The 20040-nt window shown below is 41.0% G+C and overlaps 1 protein-coding gene across 3 annotated transcripts in view; it reads left to right on the top strand.

The window, feature by feature from the left end:
* ap1ar (adaptor related protein complex 1 associated regulatory protein) overlaps positions 1–20040 on the top strand; it is a 41417-nt gene that overhangs the window by 2498 nt on the left and 18879 nt on the right. For all 3 annotated transcript variants that reach the window (XM_007897002.2, XM_007897003.2, XM_007897004.2), the window contains exons 2-4: positions 15704–15752; positions 17632–17658; positions 19873–19898. In XM_007897002.2, coding sequence (XP_007895193.1) covers positions 15704–15752; positions 17632–17658; positions 19873–19898 — 102 coding nt within the window. The remainder of the gene's footprint in view (positions 1–15703; positions 15753–17631; positions 17659–19872; positions 19899–20040) is intronic.

Below are 20040 nucleotides of genomic sequence, written 5' to 3'. Positions count from 1 at the left end.
GAGAGTGTTCCACAGTTTCGGGGCATAATGGCTGAAAGCACAACCTCCAATGGTGGGGTGGAGGGTGCAAGGGACACGCAGGAGGCCGATGCCAGTCGAGTGGAGGCGCCGGGTGTTGGACTGGGGAGTGAGGAGGTTGGAGAGGTAGGGAGGTGCCAGGGAGTGAATGGATTTGAAAATGAGTGTGAGGATCTTAAAGTCAATCTGTTCGGTGATGTGGAGCCTGACCAGAACTGATGAGATGTGGGTACAGAGTTTGGTCCGGGTCAGTATGCGGGCAGCAGAGTTGTGACTGAGCTGATCTTGTGAATGGTGGAGCTGGGGAGACCGGCGAGAAGTGCGATTGAGTAATCCAGGTGGGAGGTGACAAATGCATACACGAGCGTTTCGGCTGCATTTGGGTTAAGGTATGGTCAGAGGTGGGCAATGTGGCGAAGATGTAAGAAGACAGTCCTGGTCGGGGTCCGGATGTGGGGGAGGAAGGTCAGGTGGGAGTCAAACCGGATGCCTAGGTTTCACGCTGGTTCGGTGAGGTTGAGGAGTTTAGATCCATAGGAGTGAAGATGTTGACTGGAGCCAAGGCGTATGGCTTCCATCTTGTCCATGTTCAGCTGCAGGATGGTTGCACTCATCCAGTCCCTGATGTAGTAGAATCAAAACAAGGTTTTTTTTTCTAACATTGTGAACAATGATCAGTAAGTCAGTGATGTTCACTTCATCTTTGTAAAGCATGTTAACATATTCTGCCTACATTGAAAGCACTATACAAGTCCATATTGTAAATTAGCCACAATCAGCTGACTGATGAGCAGCTTTTACATTAGGGATTTATGTTTTTAAAACAATTTGTGATAATATTTATTGTTTACTGTAAAGGTTGTTTGCATCTTTATTTGCTGTGACATTGGACTGGTCTGCAGTATTCAAACACTGGTTTGTGGACTCTTGGCAGAATGCGAATGCTGAATCAGTTTGATTCCATTGACTGCATCAAAAGTACTAGATGGACTGCATTGGTCCTTTGTACCTTTTTGACGTCATTAATGTAGAGTAAAAATCTGGTGTTTAATTTTGAACTATGCTCTGATGTACATACATAGTTTTGTTGAGTGAAGTAAATGTTGGTGGGGTACAGCAGGCTGTTTAACACACAAGTATTATTATTAATTAGCCACAGCAAATATCTGCTGACCCAAAATTACTGTGTAGAATATGCAAATTATCTTGCTGAGATGGAAAAAGAAACTGTGATTGAGAAAGAGTTGAAACAGGAAGGAAATGTGGAAAAGCCAGAACCTCGTGCGAGTCAGTTCAGGAAAGAACGATAGAAAATGGAGGTGATACTGAAGTGAATCACCCAGGAAAGAAATACTGTGAGTAAAAGTTATGACTGGACAAGTATAGTGTAGAGGGACAGAGGGAGAATGGGACAGTAGGAGCCGGTTTCACAGTGGGCTTGTGGTAATCCAGCTGTTTTTCTTTTGATACCAATTTAGTGGGTCTAGATGAGGTGGTATATAGTTGATGGGCACGTCTCAAATCTTTCTGTTCCACTGAAGTCAAACCTCTTGATGTCGACCCACAGAGGAACGCCTGTTGAACGGTTGTCTAGAAAATACAGTCACAACACTTTACAGTAAATCCTGTGAAGCACTTTGAGATGACCTCCTGACTACCAAATGCAAGGCTCATCTATACGCACAGTACATGAAAGGTGCGACTGACACAGAACTTGGTGTATTCACCACGCCTTCATGACTCGTGAAACTGGTAGTGTAACTTTTCTATGTTGATACAATTTTCAAACCCAAAAGTGATCAAACACCTGACTGACTGTTCATCTGATAGTTGACCTTTTACACGCATTGTTAAAGCCACAAAGTCATGCAGTTTATTCCATAAGTTTGAGAGTCTCGAGATGTAAAAGGCATATTTCACCAGCTGGAATGATCATTGTTTTACGTGGTTTTCCTCGATATTGTGCCTGATGTCACGTATTCCAAAGAGAAAGAAAATGTTGTAAGTGTAAAGGGTACTCATGTGACAGAGGTTGCACTTATTGTTCTGTCACATAATCGCATATGTGGATCTATCTAGACATGAGGCCAACATGTTACAAATCCTTTTATTAGAGACAGAAGTACTCAGTTGGGGAGTAAATGAATGCCAATGTGTTGTACTTGTCAGATGCTGTACGTATCCAGACTGCAGTTTTCTTTATCTGCATTAAAAACCTGGGGCTCTTAATGTCCCAGCTATTCTTAAGCAAGTAGTGGAGCTGGTGTGAATACTTGGCTGTGTGATTCTATGCAAAAGCACCGCAGGATTTTGAAGATGCAGCTGTCCAGATGAAGACTTGATCAGTTGCAGCATCGCTTATGTATCCGCATCAATGAGTGCGTAGCCCTGCTGCAGAGCCCCTGAATCCAGCCGATTCAGCAATGAGAAAGGCAACAACAAACTTACATTTGTATAGCGCCTTTCACGTCGGGAGGACATCCCGAGGCACTGGGCAGTAAGAGTTTCGGACCTGAGCTGGGGGTGGGGATTGGGAAGGCTGGAGGGCAGGAGGGAAAGCAGGGTGTTCAGTCATTGAGGAGAGATTCAGGTTCAATCTGCCCCTCCTCCGTAGGTCTGCTCGTGCAAAATGTACCTGAGTAAGAAAACTCAGGTTTGAAAGCTTGTGTAATTGTTATGGGTCCAATTAAAATCATTACTCTGGAGACTGCTTGGCACAATCATTTCTAGATGAAAATAAAGCCTTGAAAATTCTCGTGCGTTTGAGGAGCCACCATAGGGGGCCCTACCTGATTATTAGCAAAATTTAAAACTGCTGACTTAGAGGGGTTTCCACTTAAATGTATTGCAGAATTCCTGTTTTCTGGCATAGAATGTTTTTTTTTATTTCTCTTCATATGCCATTGTGCTTGTTCCACATTACAAATCGGGAGCTAATGGCTGCATTAATACTGTATCTGTGAAGGGCTATCATTGTGAAAAACTACAGTTGAAAGAGTCACAGTGGGTGTGCCTTAGAGAACCAGGATCTAAAACTATTCTTCTGTAGAATTGTGCCGTAGGGCCAACAGAGGCTGTGGAAACATACTCATGTAAGAGGAGGCCAGGCCAAAAGCAGAGAGTCATATGTCACTGGGGAGAAAATTAGGAAAACGATTGGATACTAATTGTTTTTTAAAAAAAAACAAATGCTGCAAAACCTTCAGTATACTATATTACTGTACACAATAGAAGTTTACAAATAGTGTTCGGTACACTATTACTGTACGCAATACACCTGCTGCAACCATGTTCAGTACCAGGGCCAGTTGTAGTACCCAGGTTGCCATGCTGGGTGAGATCAGCCAAAAGTTAGGGATGGAACCTAGGATCGTCTTGGGTTATATGGTCAGTTATGAATAAACTTGCTGAGCCACCACAAGAGCATAAACACTTCCCAATGGTCCCTGGGAGTGGTGCGACTAGATATTTTGCATTACTGTTGAAATTATATTTTGAAACACTTCTCAGGAATGTCCATGTAAAATTGTTTGTTATAATAATAATAATCCTTGCATTTGATATAGCATTTTCACATCTAGGCGTCTCAAAGCTCTTCACAGAATGTACTTTAAAGTGAATTGACTGTATATTTGTGGGCGGAACGCGGCAGCCAATTGAGCACAGCAGTGTCCCACAAACACTCGTGGATTGAAGTGACCAATTTATTATTGTTTGTTTTTCTTGAGGGATTCTTATCAGGTATGTGGATAAGGAAACTTGCCCAAGGTTTCGCACGCCGGGAATCAAACCCAGGTCTCTCGCTTGTGAGGCGAGTGCTCTAACCACTGAGCTACAGGACTCCAGTTGTTGACAAACCCCATCAATCTGCGGTATATCTCTTTCTGCACTATTTCTCACTCTGGCTTCTTCCAGACATCAAATACCAGAACTTCAAGTTATGGATAAGGTCTTCTTGCCAAACGCTAAATACCATTTAATTCCAATTCAACTGTTCCATCTCAGTATTTTGAATTTTCTCTGATTGTTATCTCTAAAAATCAGTTGCAACAGCTGTCCATGAAGGCCTATCAGTTGCCCTGTACTTTCATTGAAACTAGTTCAAGGTGTCGTGTGTGCTTAGGCTTTTTCTCCTAAAGCTGCAGAGAGTTATTTAGAGAAGCAGCACCTCTCATGTATTCCAATCATTTAAAACCAAATGTTGTAAGATTTTTATTTCCCGTTGTCTACTCACCTGAATACCCATCAGATTGGAAGTTGCTATGCTGGTATTGGTGCTCCCTGCTGGAGTTGAGACCCAGCTCCATTTCAATCTGATTGCCAGTGGGGCGATACTTTAGGAGAAAACACCATGTAGTACCTCTAAAAAATATATATTCTGTGTTGCTTGGCATAAAGGAACAAAAGATAATTACTCCAGTGCAGTGCATGATGTGCAACTGTTGCACATCTGGTATAAGCACTGCTCAGTGCCTAGTTATGCCAGGAATCTATAGAGATTCATCACTAGCTAATGAAATAGACTTAATGCTACAAAATCTATACTTTTTTTAAATGCACTTGATTTTTGTTCCTACTACTTTGGAAGCTCACTGTTAAGGGAGAGTCAACAGACATGTCTATTTTGCTTTTGTTAGTGTGTGTTGGGATTTTGGCCTCTGGTCACTTATAAATGAAAGAAATGGTGTGAATGTGCATTGCCTTCATTACTGAGATACAAGGTGGGGTGCGTTTGTTTCCCCTCTCCACCTTTCTGTATGGTTTGTGTGTCCCATCAGTAATCCCCCAGACAATAGATTATTTCCTCACTTAAGAGTGTGGACGTTTAACATTCTCCCATTTCTCTGCCAGTTCTACTCTTCAGACAGTCGATGTAAAACTTTGTTGGCCTAAATAATTAAGTGAATAAAAATGCACATAATTTAGTAGCTCTAGCAATGAACAAAATAACACTTTGGAAAATATTTTCCTTGAACCAGAGCTCTAATGTCTTCTATTTTCCACATCTACCTTGCATTTCCTCTGAGACTCGTGGTTCTGTAGTTTTAGAATTGCAAAATATGACACAATAGCTTTTTAAAAAAGTCCTACGCCTCTCTTCCCATTACTCTCCGCACTGGCTCTTATAAATTGGATAGTTGGCTCTATTGCTGATCAGTATGACTGATTTGAAGATCTCTGACTAAAACTGACACAATTGGCATCCCACTGTGGAAAAAGTATTGGGAAATATTGTTTTATCAGATGAATTTTGTTGCATACTCTGAAGCCAAGTACATGTCGCTGTATTTCAGGGCCAGTACCCTGTTAAAATGCATCCCAATTGAGCATGAGTTTGCTGAGAGTTGCGATCGATTGAGTAGTAGAACCATTTTTGTTCAGCCGGGTGTCGTTGACACATGATGAAACCATCACAATACTAAAGAGTATCCAAACCAAGCCGAGATTTCCTTGCATCCCATCTACACAGAGCTAGATTGTTGGAATGGAAGGCGCACTCCCTGAAGGGACACATACTGCTTACTGGACTACTGAGACAGCCACAGAGGGCTGGCTCGATCCCAATCTATTGCCAGGCATGTCACCGTGTCACCAGTTCAGCTCCAAGGAGACCCCGCTTATATTCCCCCCTCCCCACCTCCCAAGGGGGATAGTCACTAGTTGGTCGTTCGACATCCAACAAGTCCTCAGTAGGTGGATAGTAAGTACAAGGAACCATGATAAACCCAGCTTCTGGCATGGTCAAGCCAATTCCCCATGCTAACAACAAAGGCCAATCTCTGGGTCAAGGAGTCATCACTGTAATTTCTTGTGCATGCTTGATATGTGCAGGAGACATCAGTAAGTCATTTCCTGTGCTGTGAGCAGGAAGCACTACCAATGTCACTTCCCGCATGCTGCAACAGAAGTGATGTCAGTCCATGTGAGCAACACACTGGAAGTTTGCAGCAACCAGGTAATCCGGAAGTCTGCCCTTTTTTGCACTTTGTTATAATGTAGCCTCTGAAACATTGGACCCAATTCATTTCAACACCATTTTGGGCTTTTCATTAATCTTTGAAAAATGGGTGTGGTATGATCTTGAGGACAGTATTGGGACACTATTTGTAGCAGAATACACTTGATCTACAACTACAATCACTGGATAGTAGTCATGGGGAAACCTCAGCTCTTTCTCTCCCCCCCACCACCCATTATGAAGACTTGAGATTGTAGCACCTCATTGCTGCTCGGCTGAGATCAGTTAATTCAAGATTTTCCTGTTGATAAAATAATAATATGTGCATTTAATATAACGCCTTGTCATGTGGTTGAGGTGTATCAAAGCGCTTCACAGAATACACTGTAAAGTGGATTGACTGTATTTTTGTGGGCGAAACTTGGCAGACAGTTGCGCACAGCAGTGTCCCACAAACAGTCGGAGATTGATGTGGGAGCGCTGCATTGTTGGAGGTGCCATCCCTCGGCTGAGATGCTAAGCCGTGCTCCTTGTCTGTACCCTGTTTAGCTGGATGTTAAAGGATCCTGTGGTGCTGTTCGGAAAGAGAAGGGAGTTTCTTATAATGTCCTGGATCCAAATCCGCTCAGATTAGCATCTCATCTGAAGGGCGGCACCTCCGACAATGCAGTGCAGTATTGAGTGTCAGCCTAGACCATAAGAATTCAAAATCTTAAAGTAGATAGGTAAGGCTTGAACACCCAACCTTCTGTCTCAGAGGCGAGAGCGCTGACAACTAAGCTAGACTGCCACCTAAGAATGTAACAGGAACAAACCACAACCATGGAAAAGAGTGTGACCAACTCAGTCACACTGACACATTCACACAAGGAATAAAATTGCATAGAATTGTCCTTTACAAAGCCTTTCAATATCATTTACATCAGAGACCTGTGCAGGACTGAAGCAAATTCAATACCAGCCAGACACAGCAATTCTGGATTTATATGAATCTATTCTGGATCTCTTGATGCCACATCAAATGATGTATTTCCGCTCGCTTAACTGGTTTGAACTGCTTGTTGCTAGGTGCTGGGTTGTCTGACACTGCAAAACATCCAGGTTTGACTATGCAAACTCTCTGCTTGTCGGCCTCCCCAACTCTTCCCTCCATAGGCTGCAGATCATCCAGAACTCTGCAACCCATGTCCTCTCCTGCACCAGGCTTCGTGATCCTATTACCCCCATCCTCGCCCGACTCCACTGGCTTCCCATCACACAGAGGATACAGTTCAAGATCCTGGTCCTCACCTTCAAAGCCCTCCACAGCCTTGCTCCCCCCTACCTCTGCGACCTCCTAACACCCTGCCATCCTGCCAACTCCCTCCGCTCAGTGAGCTCCAGCCTGCTTAACATCCCCCACCTCTCCCGCCCCACCATTGGCGGGCGGGCCTTCTGCCAATCTGCCCCCACCCTCTGGAACTCCATCCCGCAGTCCCTCCACCTCACCCCTCCCTTGCCTCCTTCAAGACCCATCTAAAGACCCTCCTCTTTGACCATGCTTTCGATCACCCTCCTTCTCCCCCCTGCCCGATCCTGACCCCCAGCTTGGGTCCAAACACTGACTGTCCAGCATCTTGACTTGAACGGCGCCATGCAAATTTAATTTTGTTGTTGTTGTTGAGCTGATAACGTACTTGAAACTAAATGCAGGGCACAGACCAGTGCTGAACTATTATGGTATCATAGCCAGAAGTTTGGCCATCTCTCTCAACATATTAATAGCTGCCAATTGATTTTTATTTGAAGTTTCAAGTCTGTTTGGAATTTTGGGAATTAATTTCTTTTGCTGCCAACAGCATTAGATTCAAATAGATGCCTTTACACGTCACCAACTGTGCAGTTTAAATGGAGCATTAAATCCAGTCACAAAAGCAGAAAACAAAATTAACTAAGCTCTTAATCTGTTAAGGCTACGACATAGACAAACTTAAAAGTAAGATCTTTCCTACTTTAAAGTAGGAACATGGCAAAAGAATGTGGTAAATGGGTAATGGATCCAACCGTGGATCAGTTTTGAACAAGCACAAATAAAAAGCCTTGACTTGAATACACTGTGTACCCAAAAACAGTGTGAGTCAAATCTTAAGATTTTCTGCAGATGTGTTTTGTTTCCAGCCTTGACTCTCGAATAATCGAACTGTGCAAGGAGAGGACGAGGACCCACATCTCCTGATAACCCTTTCAGTAAGGAATATTTGGCAGCTTTCAAAATACCTTTTCTTTTATGCAAGGTTTAAAAAAAAAAATCGATTTTCTGTTCCTGTGAAATAAGGTGGAATTGTACCGATATTGAATCGCTAAACATTTGAATGTGCAATATTTGTTTTTATTCTTTGAATGGGTTTGGTGCAGAACATGAGGTTTTACACTGACTGATGTACAATGTACAATTTGGTATGAATGTTCTGCATCTGAGACTCATTTTCTCTTCCCTTTACCCTCGCTCCACCTCATTCCATGAACAAGTATCTGAGTTCCTACTGGAACTGTGACATTGATTGAAATGATGACCACGCAGCTAGTCATTTTACCAGTCTAAGCTTTTGCACGAGGCAACACTCCAAGGTTCTTGCTGTATGGGAAGGAGTTGCAAGCACTAAGTCTGACTCCCCTAGTGCTTTAGTACACCAATCTGCCAAATCAATTGACTGATGCTCGTGCTGCTACATGCTGCAGTGAAGCTATGAAATCTGAAACGCACTGCAAAGGTCTTTCAATGCTGATGTATGTGTTCACAACATCTTTATCTGAGTTTCTCAAGATGTGGGGTTAGTTGGCTCAATTGCGCTGTTGGTGAGATGAGTTTCAGTTCAGCCTAGTAAATATTGTAACCAGAAATATTTCATGATGACGACCTAATCTTAAACTATTTGTTCCAAATGTAATTTTTTTAAAAAAAAATTAGAGCTTGTGCATTGTAAAGCCTGAGTTTGTGGTCAAAACTGCCACCTTGTGCTGCAACATGTTTCAGGTTCAATTTTTAACATCACTTTTCTGTGGAAAGATTTGTTTCGTCGGTGATACAGGAGGAGATTACAATAACTGATCACTGAAACGTCAACCTTAGAAAAGTTTGATAATCCTGGTAAACAAAAAAAAACTGCAATTTTATTGCACCTGGGTCAAATTATCTATGTTGAACAGGACAATGGTTGTCAAATCTAGTAACTGTTATTGGCAAACTGCTTCTGACCCTTTTTCCCATACAATTTGTGACTAAATGACCAATGTGATAGAATTAGTTATTGCCTCTTACCCCAGTTTACTGGCAGGAACCCCAAATTGGTTCCAATAAAGAAGATCCTTCATCCCATTTGATCTCATTCTCCCAGAACTCCCACCCGAGTGTCATCCCATCAGAGTATCAAGCTGTTTTTTTTCAAATGGGTCCAGCGCTCTGGCCTGAACCAGGCCTGACAATGTGTTCCAGTCATCAATTAACCTCTGGGTAAAGAAACACTTCCTGGTTATCTGTCTTGAAATGCCTTTTGCAACACTAAACCTGTGTCCTCTTCTGTCTTGGTGCACCTGACAGTAAAAGCTAATCATTTCTCTTTAAAAGTTGATCTTTCCAACAGCACTGCTGCAAGAGAGATGAGAATGTTATTAGTTTTAACAAAGCCCTTTTTAAATTTGAAATGTTTGGCCCAATTTTTTTTAAATGGCGAATAGACCTTGTTTCACCAGTTAAACATTTCAAATTGAGTGTATGGTAAAGGTCATGTCATTTGTTGAACTCTGAAGATGTTGCAAGAGGTTAAAAGTTTTAACTGGATCATCGCAGTGACAATTCTATGCAATTATCTGTATACTGGAAGGCTCTGTGTGTGTGTGTGTGTGTGTAATAAGCCAACTTAAAAAAAAAATTAGAGCAATCCATTTTTACCACGTATACTCCTTGCTGGTCAACTCCGGAGTTTGTGGTGTGGATTTGCTACTGTGAACTGGCATTAACTTCATTAATGGTAAATGTTCAGTTGTTCTAGGCAGCTGTTCAGATGTCATCTTTTGTCAACAGTCAAGTATAAACTGAGCAGTAAGTAAAGTACTTTTTCAGTAAATACAGATACACATTGGACTGTATTTGTGGTTCAGCTGAAGTCCCAGGTTAATTTTTTTTCTAAACTTATTTTAAAATGTATCAGATGAAAAAGTCCCTTCAATGCGTTTAATCTCATTCGTCCAGCATATTGATTCTAGTGTCTCTGTTAAAATAAGTGCAGCGTTTTACCCTCAAACACATTTCCTGGTAAATTATTTCAGTTGTTGATCACATTCTCTCTAAAGAAATTTAGAAATTTTAAATTTAAAAATTCTAAAGAAATCACCATCTGCTGGTGGTGGTAATTCATACATTACCCTTCACAATCTTAACCCTGTGCCCTTTCATCCTGTTTTCTTGGCATATTTGAAAATATTGTTCTAGGTTTACTTTCTCTGTAATAATAGCAATAATCCTTGCATTTGATATAGTGCTTTTCATGTCTTCTCGACATCTCAAAGTGCTTCACAGAATAGATTGTAAAGTGAATTGTCCGTATATTTGTGGGCGAAACGTGGCAGCCAATTGCGCACAGCAATATCCCACAAACAGTCTTGGATTGAAAATGACCAATTTATTATTGTTTTGTTTTTGGAGGGCTTATTATTCATGATTATTAATATCACTGTAACTGAACTGTAACTCTGTAACTGAAGAGTGGAGGTCGTACAATCTTCCAGTGTAGTGAATACATTCTATGTGAGGTTGTAGCCTGTATCCTCCAGTGCATCTAGCAAGGTTGCAGCCATGAAGTGAAGAACAGAATGCAAGGTCCTCGGAATCTAGTTCGGGGTGGCAGGGGCGTACCAAAAAAGCTGGGAGGAGCATCTAGATACAGTGAGGAAGAAACTGGGGATGTGGCGCCAGCGCTCGCTTTCCATCACCGGGAAAAACCTGGTGATAATGTCTGAGGTGCTTTTGGTGTTACTGTACTTGGCCCAGATTTGGCCTTTGAGGGAGCGTCCCAAACAAATATAATAATAATAATAATAATAATCCTTGCATTTGATATAGCGCTTTTCACGTCGGGAGGACGTCCCAAAGCGCTTCACAGAACACACTGTAAAGTGAATTGACTGTATATTTGTGGGCGAACGCGGCAGCCAATTGCGCACAGCAATGTCCCACAAACAGTCGTAGATTGAAAATGACCAATTTATTATTGTTTTTGTTTTTGGAGGGATTATTATTAGGCTCTGTGTGGAGTAAGGAAACTTGCCCAAGGTTTTGCCCTCTGCCTGGAATTGAACTCAGGTCTCTCGGTTGCAAAGCGAGTGCTCTAACCACTGAGCTACAGGAGCTCTAGCTCTAGCCACTGAGCTACTGTGCACAACCTGTGTACAGTGAACCTGTCCCCGCTCCCCACTAAGAAGGGAGAGATAGGGAGGGGGGTATAAGACCCCATTTGTAATTGTACCCTGCAAAGGGCAGCAGAACCCCGAGGCGAGGAAGCCTTGGTTCCTTCACCAGAGTGGAGTGTACGGAGGCCACCCCCGCCACTAGGTGCTGGGTCGGTTGCATTCTGTAACGGGATAATAACATGTTGCATATTCTTTTCCGTAAAGGATTTGATACTATTTGAGACCAGAGTAAATATATATCAACAAATAAATATATATCTATATATATTCCAGAAGAAATTTCCTTTTTTCAAATAGTGCTTTGGGATCTTTAACGTCCACCTGAACAGGACTTTGGTTTAAAGTCTTACCTGAGGACAGCACCTCCGAAAAAGTAGTACACCTCCAGCAGTGCACGAGAGTGTCAGCCTCGACTATATGAGTTCAAAACCACAAAGTGGGCTTGAACCCATAATCCTCTGACTGAGCCGAGAGTGCTACCAACTGAGCTCGGCTGACACTATACGCACATAATAATTACCCTACATAATGTGATGTGAAGAGATTGCCTCAATGAGAGTGGAAATCGGTTTTGTACTACCAGTAAATTGTCAGTTTGGCTCAGTTGGTAGCACTCACATCTCTGATTGTGGGTCCAAGTCACCTGTTGGAGACTTTGTGTTCACAGTCTAGGCAGCATTGGAAGAGTGTGGATAAGATATTAAACTGAGGTCCCATCTGCCTGTGTAGGTGGACATTAAAGATCCCATGATAGCTATTCAAAAATAGAAGTGAGTTTTTCCTGGGGTCCTAGTCAACAATCCTCCAGATAAATTAGTCATTTGCATCATAGCTGTTTGTCAAAATTAGTTGCCACATTTACATATAATATACAATACTATGCTTGATAGCAACTGTCTATGAATCACTTTGATGTTTTATTGTGATAGGCACTATACCAAATGCAAGGATTATTATTAATCACAAATCAGATGCATTCAGTCATTTCACATTTCATTAATATTGAAAGCTATTGATTTTTTTAATAACCTATTTTTTCAGTAACATTTTAAAGATAATATATTGCATTCTGTAATGTCTAGAAGCTATTGGAGACATTGAGAGTTGTCCAACCAGGAGTCATCGAGCATGTTTTCTGGTTACTGAGTAACATCAGTATTGGGAAGCACTTGTAATCTAAACAATTTAATCCATTTTAACAAAGTGAAAGGATGGAACAGCTTCAGGGTTACCCTCAATACTGTAAATCCTGTTGCATGTATTTGCCTTTATAACAACACTTCTGATCATGAGTTTCATGCAAGTTGTTGCAGGCATTGTTGCTTTTATTTTATCTGCACTATTTTCAGTCTGTCAGAACAGTGCTGCTGCTTCAATTAGTATTGTACTTTGTCCCTCCCTATAACTCTTCATCGTGGGTCTTATCAAACTGTTGAGAAATTGGGGGTCTCTGTACTTCAACAAATTATCCTATTTAATTAGATATCATCCCATATTTTCTTTAAAGGCAATATATTTGTCTTGGACGCTGTTGTCTTTACAGCTACATTTTCTTTTCAATTCAATTATTTGACCTATTCAATCCACAGCCATGATCTAGGCCAAACCAATATCTAGGACTGCATGCAGTGAAGAAACTATACCCATTGGTCTTAAACTCTTACAATGTATTGATGAGAGAAAAAAATAACCCAGAGCTATAATAATCATTGTGGCTGTGGAAAGCCATTCTGACATTAAAATCACTTCACAATACCTTCCAGACTAATTATTCATGAAGGCCGTCACATTGAATTAAAAACAAAAAGGCTAAAAGCACGAGCACTGTTGTCACTAGATCCCCAGTACATTGGTGATATAGCACTTAAGGGTTTGATGATGTGTGATACTGACACTGCTGTCAAAGTACTCTTGAGATACAACCTAAGATTGTAAGGGCAAAAATCTATAATTGTGCCGAATGTTTCACAGTTTAAAAGGATCTGATTCAAATAACACAATTGAACTTCGCTGAAAAAAATATTTTTAAAAGGGATTATTACCCCTGGAAAGCGGTCCCCCCAATCGGCTAACAACAGGATTCCTATTTACTGTTAGGTAAACGGAGGTGTGTGTGTGGAGTAAGGAAACTTGTACAATGTTTCGCCCTGCCAGTAATCGAACCAAAGTCCTCTCGCTTGCAAGTCGAGCGTACAGACCTGCGCCTCACACGGTGCAATTTAATTTAACAAACCCAAATCCTTTATTGACTTTGTGTTTTGGATTTAATATCTAAAATCAGTTTTGTCTTGGGTATATAATCAGTTTTATACCTACATCATGTTAACATGATCAACCTGATAAGAATGATTTTGGTGGAGCCCGAGGAGCATGCTCACTGACTACGTTCTACCCATTTACTCTTGCTTTTGTTACATTGCAGAATTGAGAATGGCTAAAGTTGCTCTTCTCTGTGTAATTGATGGATGCAATTAAAAAATAGTTTAATAATACTGCCATTTGATATAGCACCTACAATGCTGAAGTATTTTTTCACACAGAGTAATAATAATAATAATAATAATCCTTGCATTTGATATAGCGCTTTTCACGTCGGGAGGACGTCCCAAAGCGCTTCACAGAATAGACTGTAAAGTGAATTGACTGTATATTTGTGGCGAACGCGGCAGCCAATTGCGCACAGCAATGTCCCACAAACAGTCGTAGATTGAAAATGACCAATTTATTATTGTTTTTGTTTTGAAGGGATTATTATTAGGCGTGTGGAGTAAGGAAACTTGCCCAAGGTTTCGCCCTCTGCCTGGATTTGAACTCAGGTCTCTCACTTGCAAAGCGAGTGCTCTAACCACTGAGCTACAGGACTCCACGTTAGGAGTAGTTAGAGTAGTTAGGATATGGAATGTCCTGCCAGGAAGTGTTTGAGGCAGAATCCATATGAGCTTTCAAAAAGGAATTCGACAAATACCAAAAAGGAATAAACGAGAGGGGCAAGGGCAGGTAAATGGGACTGCAAGAATTGATCTTAAAAGAAAGAGCAGACACAATGGACTCAGTGGCCTTCTATGCTATAAAGTTCCATCTCAAAGAGCTTCACAGCTGTGAAGAGTATTGACTGTATATTTGTACAGCAGATCCCCGAAACAGCCATTGTATCAGTAATGAACTGAAGGATTGTTGGCCAAGACCAGGAGAGGCTCACTTCTCTTTTTGAATAGTTAATGGGATCTTTAGCTACTTTTTGAATAGTTAGTGGGATCTTCAGCTACATGAACAGGCAGCTGGGACCTCTGTTTAACATCTAATACAAAGGACAGCGACAAATGTAGCACACACCCAGGACTGCACTGCAGTGCCACTGAGCTCAAGTATTGACGTATGGTTTGAGCTCACAACCTTCTGGCAAAGGGGTAAAAGTGCTACCAAATGAGACGGGTTTTATTATGGAAAGTCATTAAAAATAATTGCACTGTATAAATGACAGGAAGACTATTTTGGGCAGTAATGAACTACTTTGTTCTCCCAATTGACATGAGTAGTGAAATTTACATCTAGTGATCAATTTGTTTATGGCTGGTGACATTTCCTGAGTTACTTTAGTTCTGGGTGATATGGTTGTGAGTTTGAGCCCCACAGTAGAATTTGAGTCCATGTTTGTTTGGACTGGAATTTCAGCCAATAGAGGTGTATCGTTGAAGATAATAATAATCCTTGCATTTGATATAGCGCCTTATGTCTTCGGGATGTCTCAAAGCGCTTCAAAGAACGTGAATTGACTATATATTTTGTGGGCGAAACGTGGCAGCCAATTGCGCACAGCAGTGTCCCACAAAAGTTGTGGATTAAGTGACCAATTTCTTATTTATTTATTGTTTGAAGGAATTATTACAACCCAGACAAGCGATCTGCCAATCGACTAAGCGTTCCTACTTAGGTAAACAGGCGTGTGGAGTAAAGAAATTTGCCCAACGTTTCGCCCTGCCAGGAATCGAACCCAGGTCTCTTCCCAATGAGGCATTAGACTGAGGTGGATCTTAAAAGAAGTTGCAGTGGTGTCCTGGCAACATGTAAATTTGCTGAAAAACATTTGGTCGTTCTTTGCATTGTTTGTGTTACATTCCTAGCACGAATGAACTTCAAAGAAAATACAGTAATTGTATGAAATGTTTTAAGATGTTTCAATGTGAGGAAGCATTGCAGTAACTACCAGTGTAACTAGTTTAATTTTTGTTGCCTTGTCAGAATAACATCCAGCAACACCTAACGGATCACTTTCTTTTCTAGATCGAAGTATTTTAGGTCGAGCGCTCACGGAGAACACTTTACTATAGAGGTATGTAATGTATTATTTACTGCAGCCTGGAAATGCATTGTTCATCTTCATTGAATAATTCTGCAGTGACAAAAGTGCTGAGTGGGTGAAATGTTTACAAACTCAAAATTAATAGATTTTGCATTTATCCAAATTAGTATTCTCATTTGATTATAGTTTTATAATGGCATTCCTGGAGATAGCAATAGAATGATCCATTATATTGATATAATGGTATCTAGTCTGAAAAGACTTCCAGGATGGTTGAACTGTGCAGGAGAACCTATTTCGCAGTGTTTGGCCTCCCAGAAGTAAAGTGTTTAGATTTACTTGGTTCAATTGCCAGTGGCCCTGACCCCCTGTCAAAATGCGTGCCTTAAAGTTGGCACCCTTATTCCTTGGGGAGTCGTGTAGCTCAGTGGTTCGAGTACTCACCTCTAAAGAAGGGGATTGGGTTTGATTCCTGGCGGGGCAAAACATTGGGAAAGTTTCCTTACTCCACATGCCTCTGTTTACCTAGCAGCAAGTAGGAACCTGGTTGTTAGTCGATTGGCAGATCGCTTTTCCGGGGCTAATAATTCCTTCAAAAAAATAAATAAATTGATTACTTGAATCAACGACTGTTTGTGGGACACTGCTGTGCGCAATTGGCTGCTGCATTTCGCCCACAAAATATAGTTAATTCATTTTACAGTATATTCGGTGAAGCACTTTGAGAAGTCTCAAAGACGTGATAAGGTGCTGTATGAAATGCAAGGATTATTATCCCTTTCCCTCCTTTTTTAAAAAAAATTCTTCTGTTATTGAGGATAATTGATAGGAATTGACTGATGTAGAACTTTGCCTTCTGTGCATCCTCACTTCAGGGTGAGTGATGCCTTGAACATATGTCAAACTGATGGGTTTCCGCATGTCAGACATCCAGCCAACTAAAAAAAACTTTGAGCCTTTCATTTTACACGTATGGCCGCAACTTGTCTTTCAGTTGTGCTATTAAACTAAGGTACCGTGTAGGAGAGATAATTTATTGAGCACGCTTACATATACATCTCCAGATAATTGTCATTTTCATCGTAACTGCTTGTGAGACCTAGCTGGCACAATTGACTAGAGAATACTATGGAAAGAGGGACAGATTATTTACCGTGATTGACGAATTTCCACAGCACATTCAATCCATTATTGCTTTAAGGAGCTTTTTGGCAATATTTGTTCAATTATTCTTATTTACATGATGACATTGTTACTAAGCATTTCCCTGGAGCACGGAATTGCTTAGAACGTGGATCTACTGATCTGCATTTACAAGAAGTGCATTTAAATTGTTGGCGCGGAATGTCCTGGCTCCTGAGGAGGTGGGCAGGATGCCAAATTGTTAGCCTCAGCCACTCACACAAACATTTCTGGTGCTAGAAATGTTTGTGTGAGCAAATGTGGCTGACCAACCAGCTTCCTGTGCCCATGTGCAGCAGGCCAGCCGGTTTGCCCCAGGAGTGACGTTTATAACAATAATAATAATGCTTGCATTTGATATAGTGCCTTATCACATCATTGAGATGTCTCAAAGAGCTTCATAGAATATACTGTAAAATGTCGTGACTGTTTTGTGAGCAAAACTGTGACCTGGAAGTGGGGACATGTGGCTTTTTTCAGACCAGTTATAAATCTGTCTCATTTTTTGGGTTATGAGGCATTTCGTTAAAGCAGCATTGCTCTGGATTAATAAAGAACAGAATCTAAAATTTCAGGTCTCCAGTTTCATTAGGGAAGAGCTACTGTGATCGGTTTCTTTTTCCTTCACTGAAACCAGAGGCTTGCTCAAGTTAATTCTTACATGTACGTGTTGTAAGGTCGAGACGGTGAGTCAGCACTTAACTGGTGTTCTATTTCTCTTTTGCAGTTTGAGAATTTGGTGGAGAGTGATGAGGTATGTTTGCATTCACTCCCTTGAGGAGTTTGTCTAAGTGCATCTGTGTCTCATGGGCTATTGGCATTTATCTGTGTCACAGCTGTCTCCCTCGCCGGGTAATTAGGTCAGCGTTAAACATGCATTTTAACTGGACTAAAACTACAATTGAGTTAGGCTACACCTGGAATACAGTTTTATTCAGTGTGACATAGTAAGGCTGCCAGGGCCCTCAAGGCACAAAGAGAGCAATGAGGCTGATTCCCGTTTTGAAGACAGTGTTGAGCTGTGATTAATAATAACTGGATAATTTTTTTTTAAAAAAGTCTGAGAGGAGAGAATCTTATAAGATGCTTGATGGGATGGAGATCAACGCAGAACAATTTTTCAAGTATGCCAAGGAAACATGTCAAGATGGTACAAGTTCAGGGTTGTAAAGGCAATTTTAGGAAAACACCAGAAAGCATTTTATTTTTAAAAACACGGAATGTAATCAACAGTGAGAACAAGTTACTGGGAACTGTGATTGTACGCAAATCACTGATCTCATTTAAGACCTATCTTGGTATTGAAATGGGAAGTTAGTTGAGATGCTGTTGTGGAAGGATGAGATCAAGTGGGATGATGGGCCTTCTTCATCTGAACCCCCCTTTGTGATGGATATCTTTCTCAGAAGACCATCAATGTCAAAAGATTTTTTTTCTAGTTGACCATGAGGGAGTGAAACATGACACTAATGGGAAATGAAAAAAGAAACTTTCCTAACTGATTACAAACCACTGAACATATTAATTGGGCTCGCCATCTGTCACATTTCCTGGGAGATGATCTTCAAAGGGTCAGAGGTCTAGGCCTGATGCTCTTTTCTCAGTGTGCAAGAGGGCATCACTGAAGAGCTTGAATGACAATTTAACAAGATTACATTAGTGATCCCGTGTGTGGTCGTCAGTGACATTCCTTATTGAACTAAATCCTAATGTTACCAAAAGCAACATTTGCTTCAAATTTGCCTTTTTCATTTTGGATAACAGCAGAGTTATTTGGTTGATGCAGTAACAATTCAGATATAGATTTATATTTTAAGTGTTTCTCATCAATACGATCATCTAGGTTAAAATGAACAGTTTAGTAATACAGTGAAATTTGCATAAGTCTTATCTTTATAAATTGTATAATCGCCTAACTCATACATTCACCCGAGTCCCATTCAGTTTGCTATCAAGATCATTTACATTTTTTTGCACTGGTCGTATTTATCACCTCCTAATTGGTAACACTGCTCCCCTGCTCTCCATTACTCCCACACATATCAGTGCATTGATTCGCGGTAAATGGCTGACCCGTCGATATATGAGCACTTACCGGCCAGCAACATTGAATCACGGGAAACGTAGTCTTGATTCTTCGACCCATGCATGCGCAGAAGTACTTCACTTCTTGTGATTCAATGCAATTTCAACACTTGCCGGTAAGTGCGAATGAGATGACGGGTCAAGACTCATTGGATCGCGGGAAACTTAGTTTTGACCTGTCACTGCATGTGCACTTACCAGCTGCAGTGATGAACTACCACATGCGGACTTACCGGCTGCATTGAATTATGTATGTGCAGTGTAGAATATTCATTAAATCGGATTTTATACGACTTGTACAAGTTTGCCTACACTCGGACTTTGTGTGTCACATTAAGTGTTATGGTCCCAACTGATACAACTTGTGTGAGTTCTGTTGCAGTTTTCGCTATGTAAGATTTGAGTTGTAAAAGCACTTACATTTTAAGCTAAATAAATTAGCATGCTAGAATCATCCTTTAACTGTTCCTGAAATTATAGCATAACTGCTGCTCATTTTTAGTACTGTCAGATTGATTTTCCTAATTTTTCCCAAATGCTCCTCAACTCAAATGTCTGAGAAGAGCTTTTAGAGAAGAGTGAGACTTAAAAGTAACTTAATCTGTGCACTCTTCTTTTCTCCCCCCACCCTTCACCAAATCCACACTCCTCCATATCTCCCCATTTGGTCTAAAAAAAACACTTAAGAGTCTTAGAACTCGATCATTTGAAAAACCTCTTTGTTAATGGTGCCTGAGGGATTTGAGGTGGAGGAAGAAAACAGATTAAAAATGGGGGAGGAGAGGATACTGTGCCAAAAAAAGGTTGGAACTGCATGACTCCGTTGTGAAGCATTGCTGAGTGCAGATCTTTTTGCATTAATGTTGTGATTTTTACTTTACAGGGTGAAAGCCCAGGAGCCAACCCCAGGTAAGGAGCTACAAAATTGTTAGAATTAGACATGTATTCGGAGTGGAATTTGACTCTCATTTAAACCATTGCACAAAATTATCATTCTGCCATGTTTGTTTAACCTTCAAGTCGAGGTGAATAGGCATTAATGAGTCAGCCT

The sequence above is a fragment of the Callorhinchus milii genome, unplaced genomic scaffold, assembly GCF_018977255.1.
Source record: "Callorhinchus milii isolate IMCB2004 unplaced genomic scaffold, IMCB_Cmil_1.0 Scaffold1, whole genome shotgun sequence".
Taxonomy (NCBI): domain Eukaryota; kingdom Metazoa; phylum Chordata; class Chondrichthyes; order Chimaeriformes; family Callorhinchidae; genus Callorhinchus; species Callorhinchus milii.
This window is presented reverse-complemented; position numbering and strand designations above follow the sequence as displayed.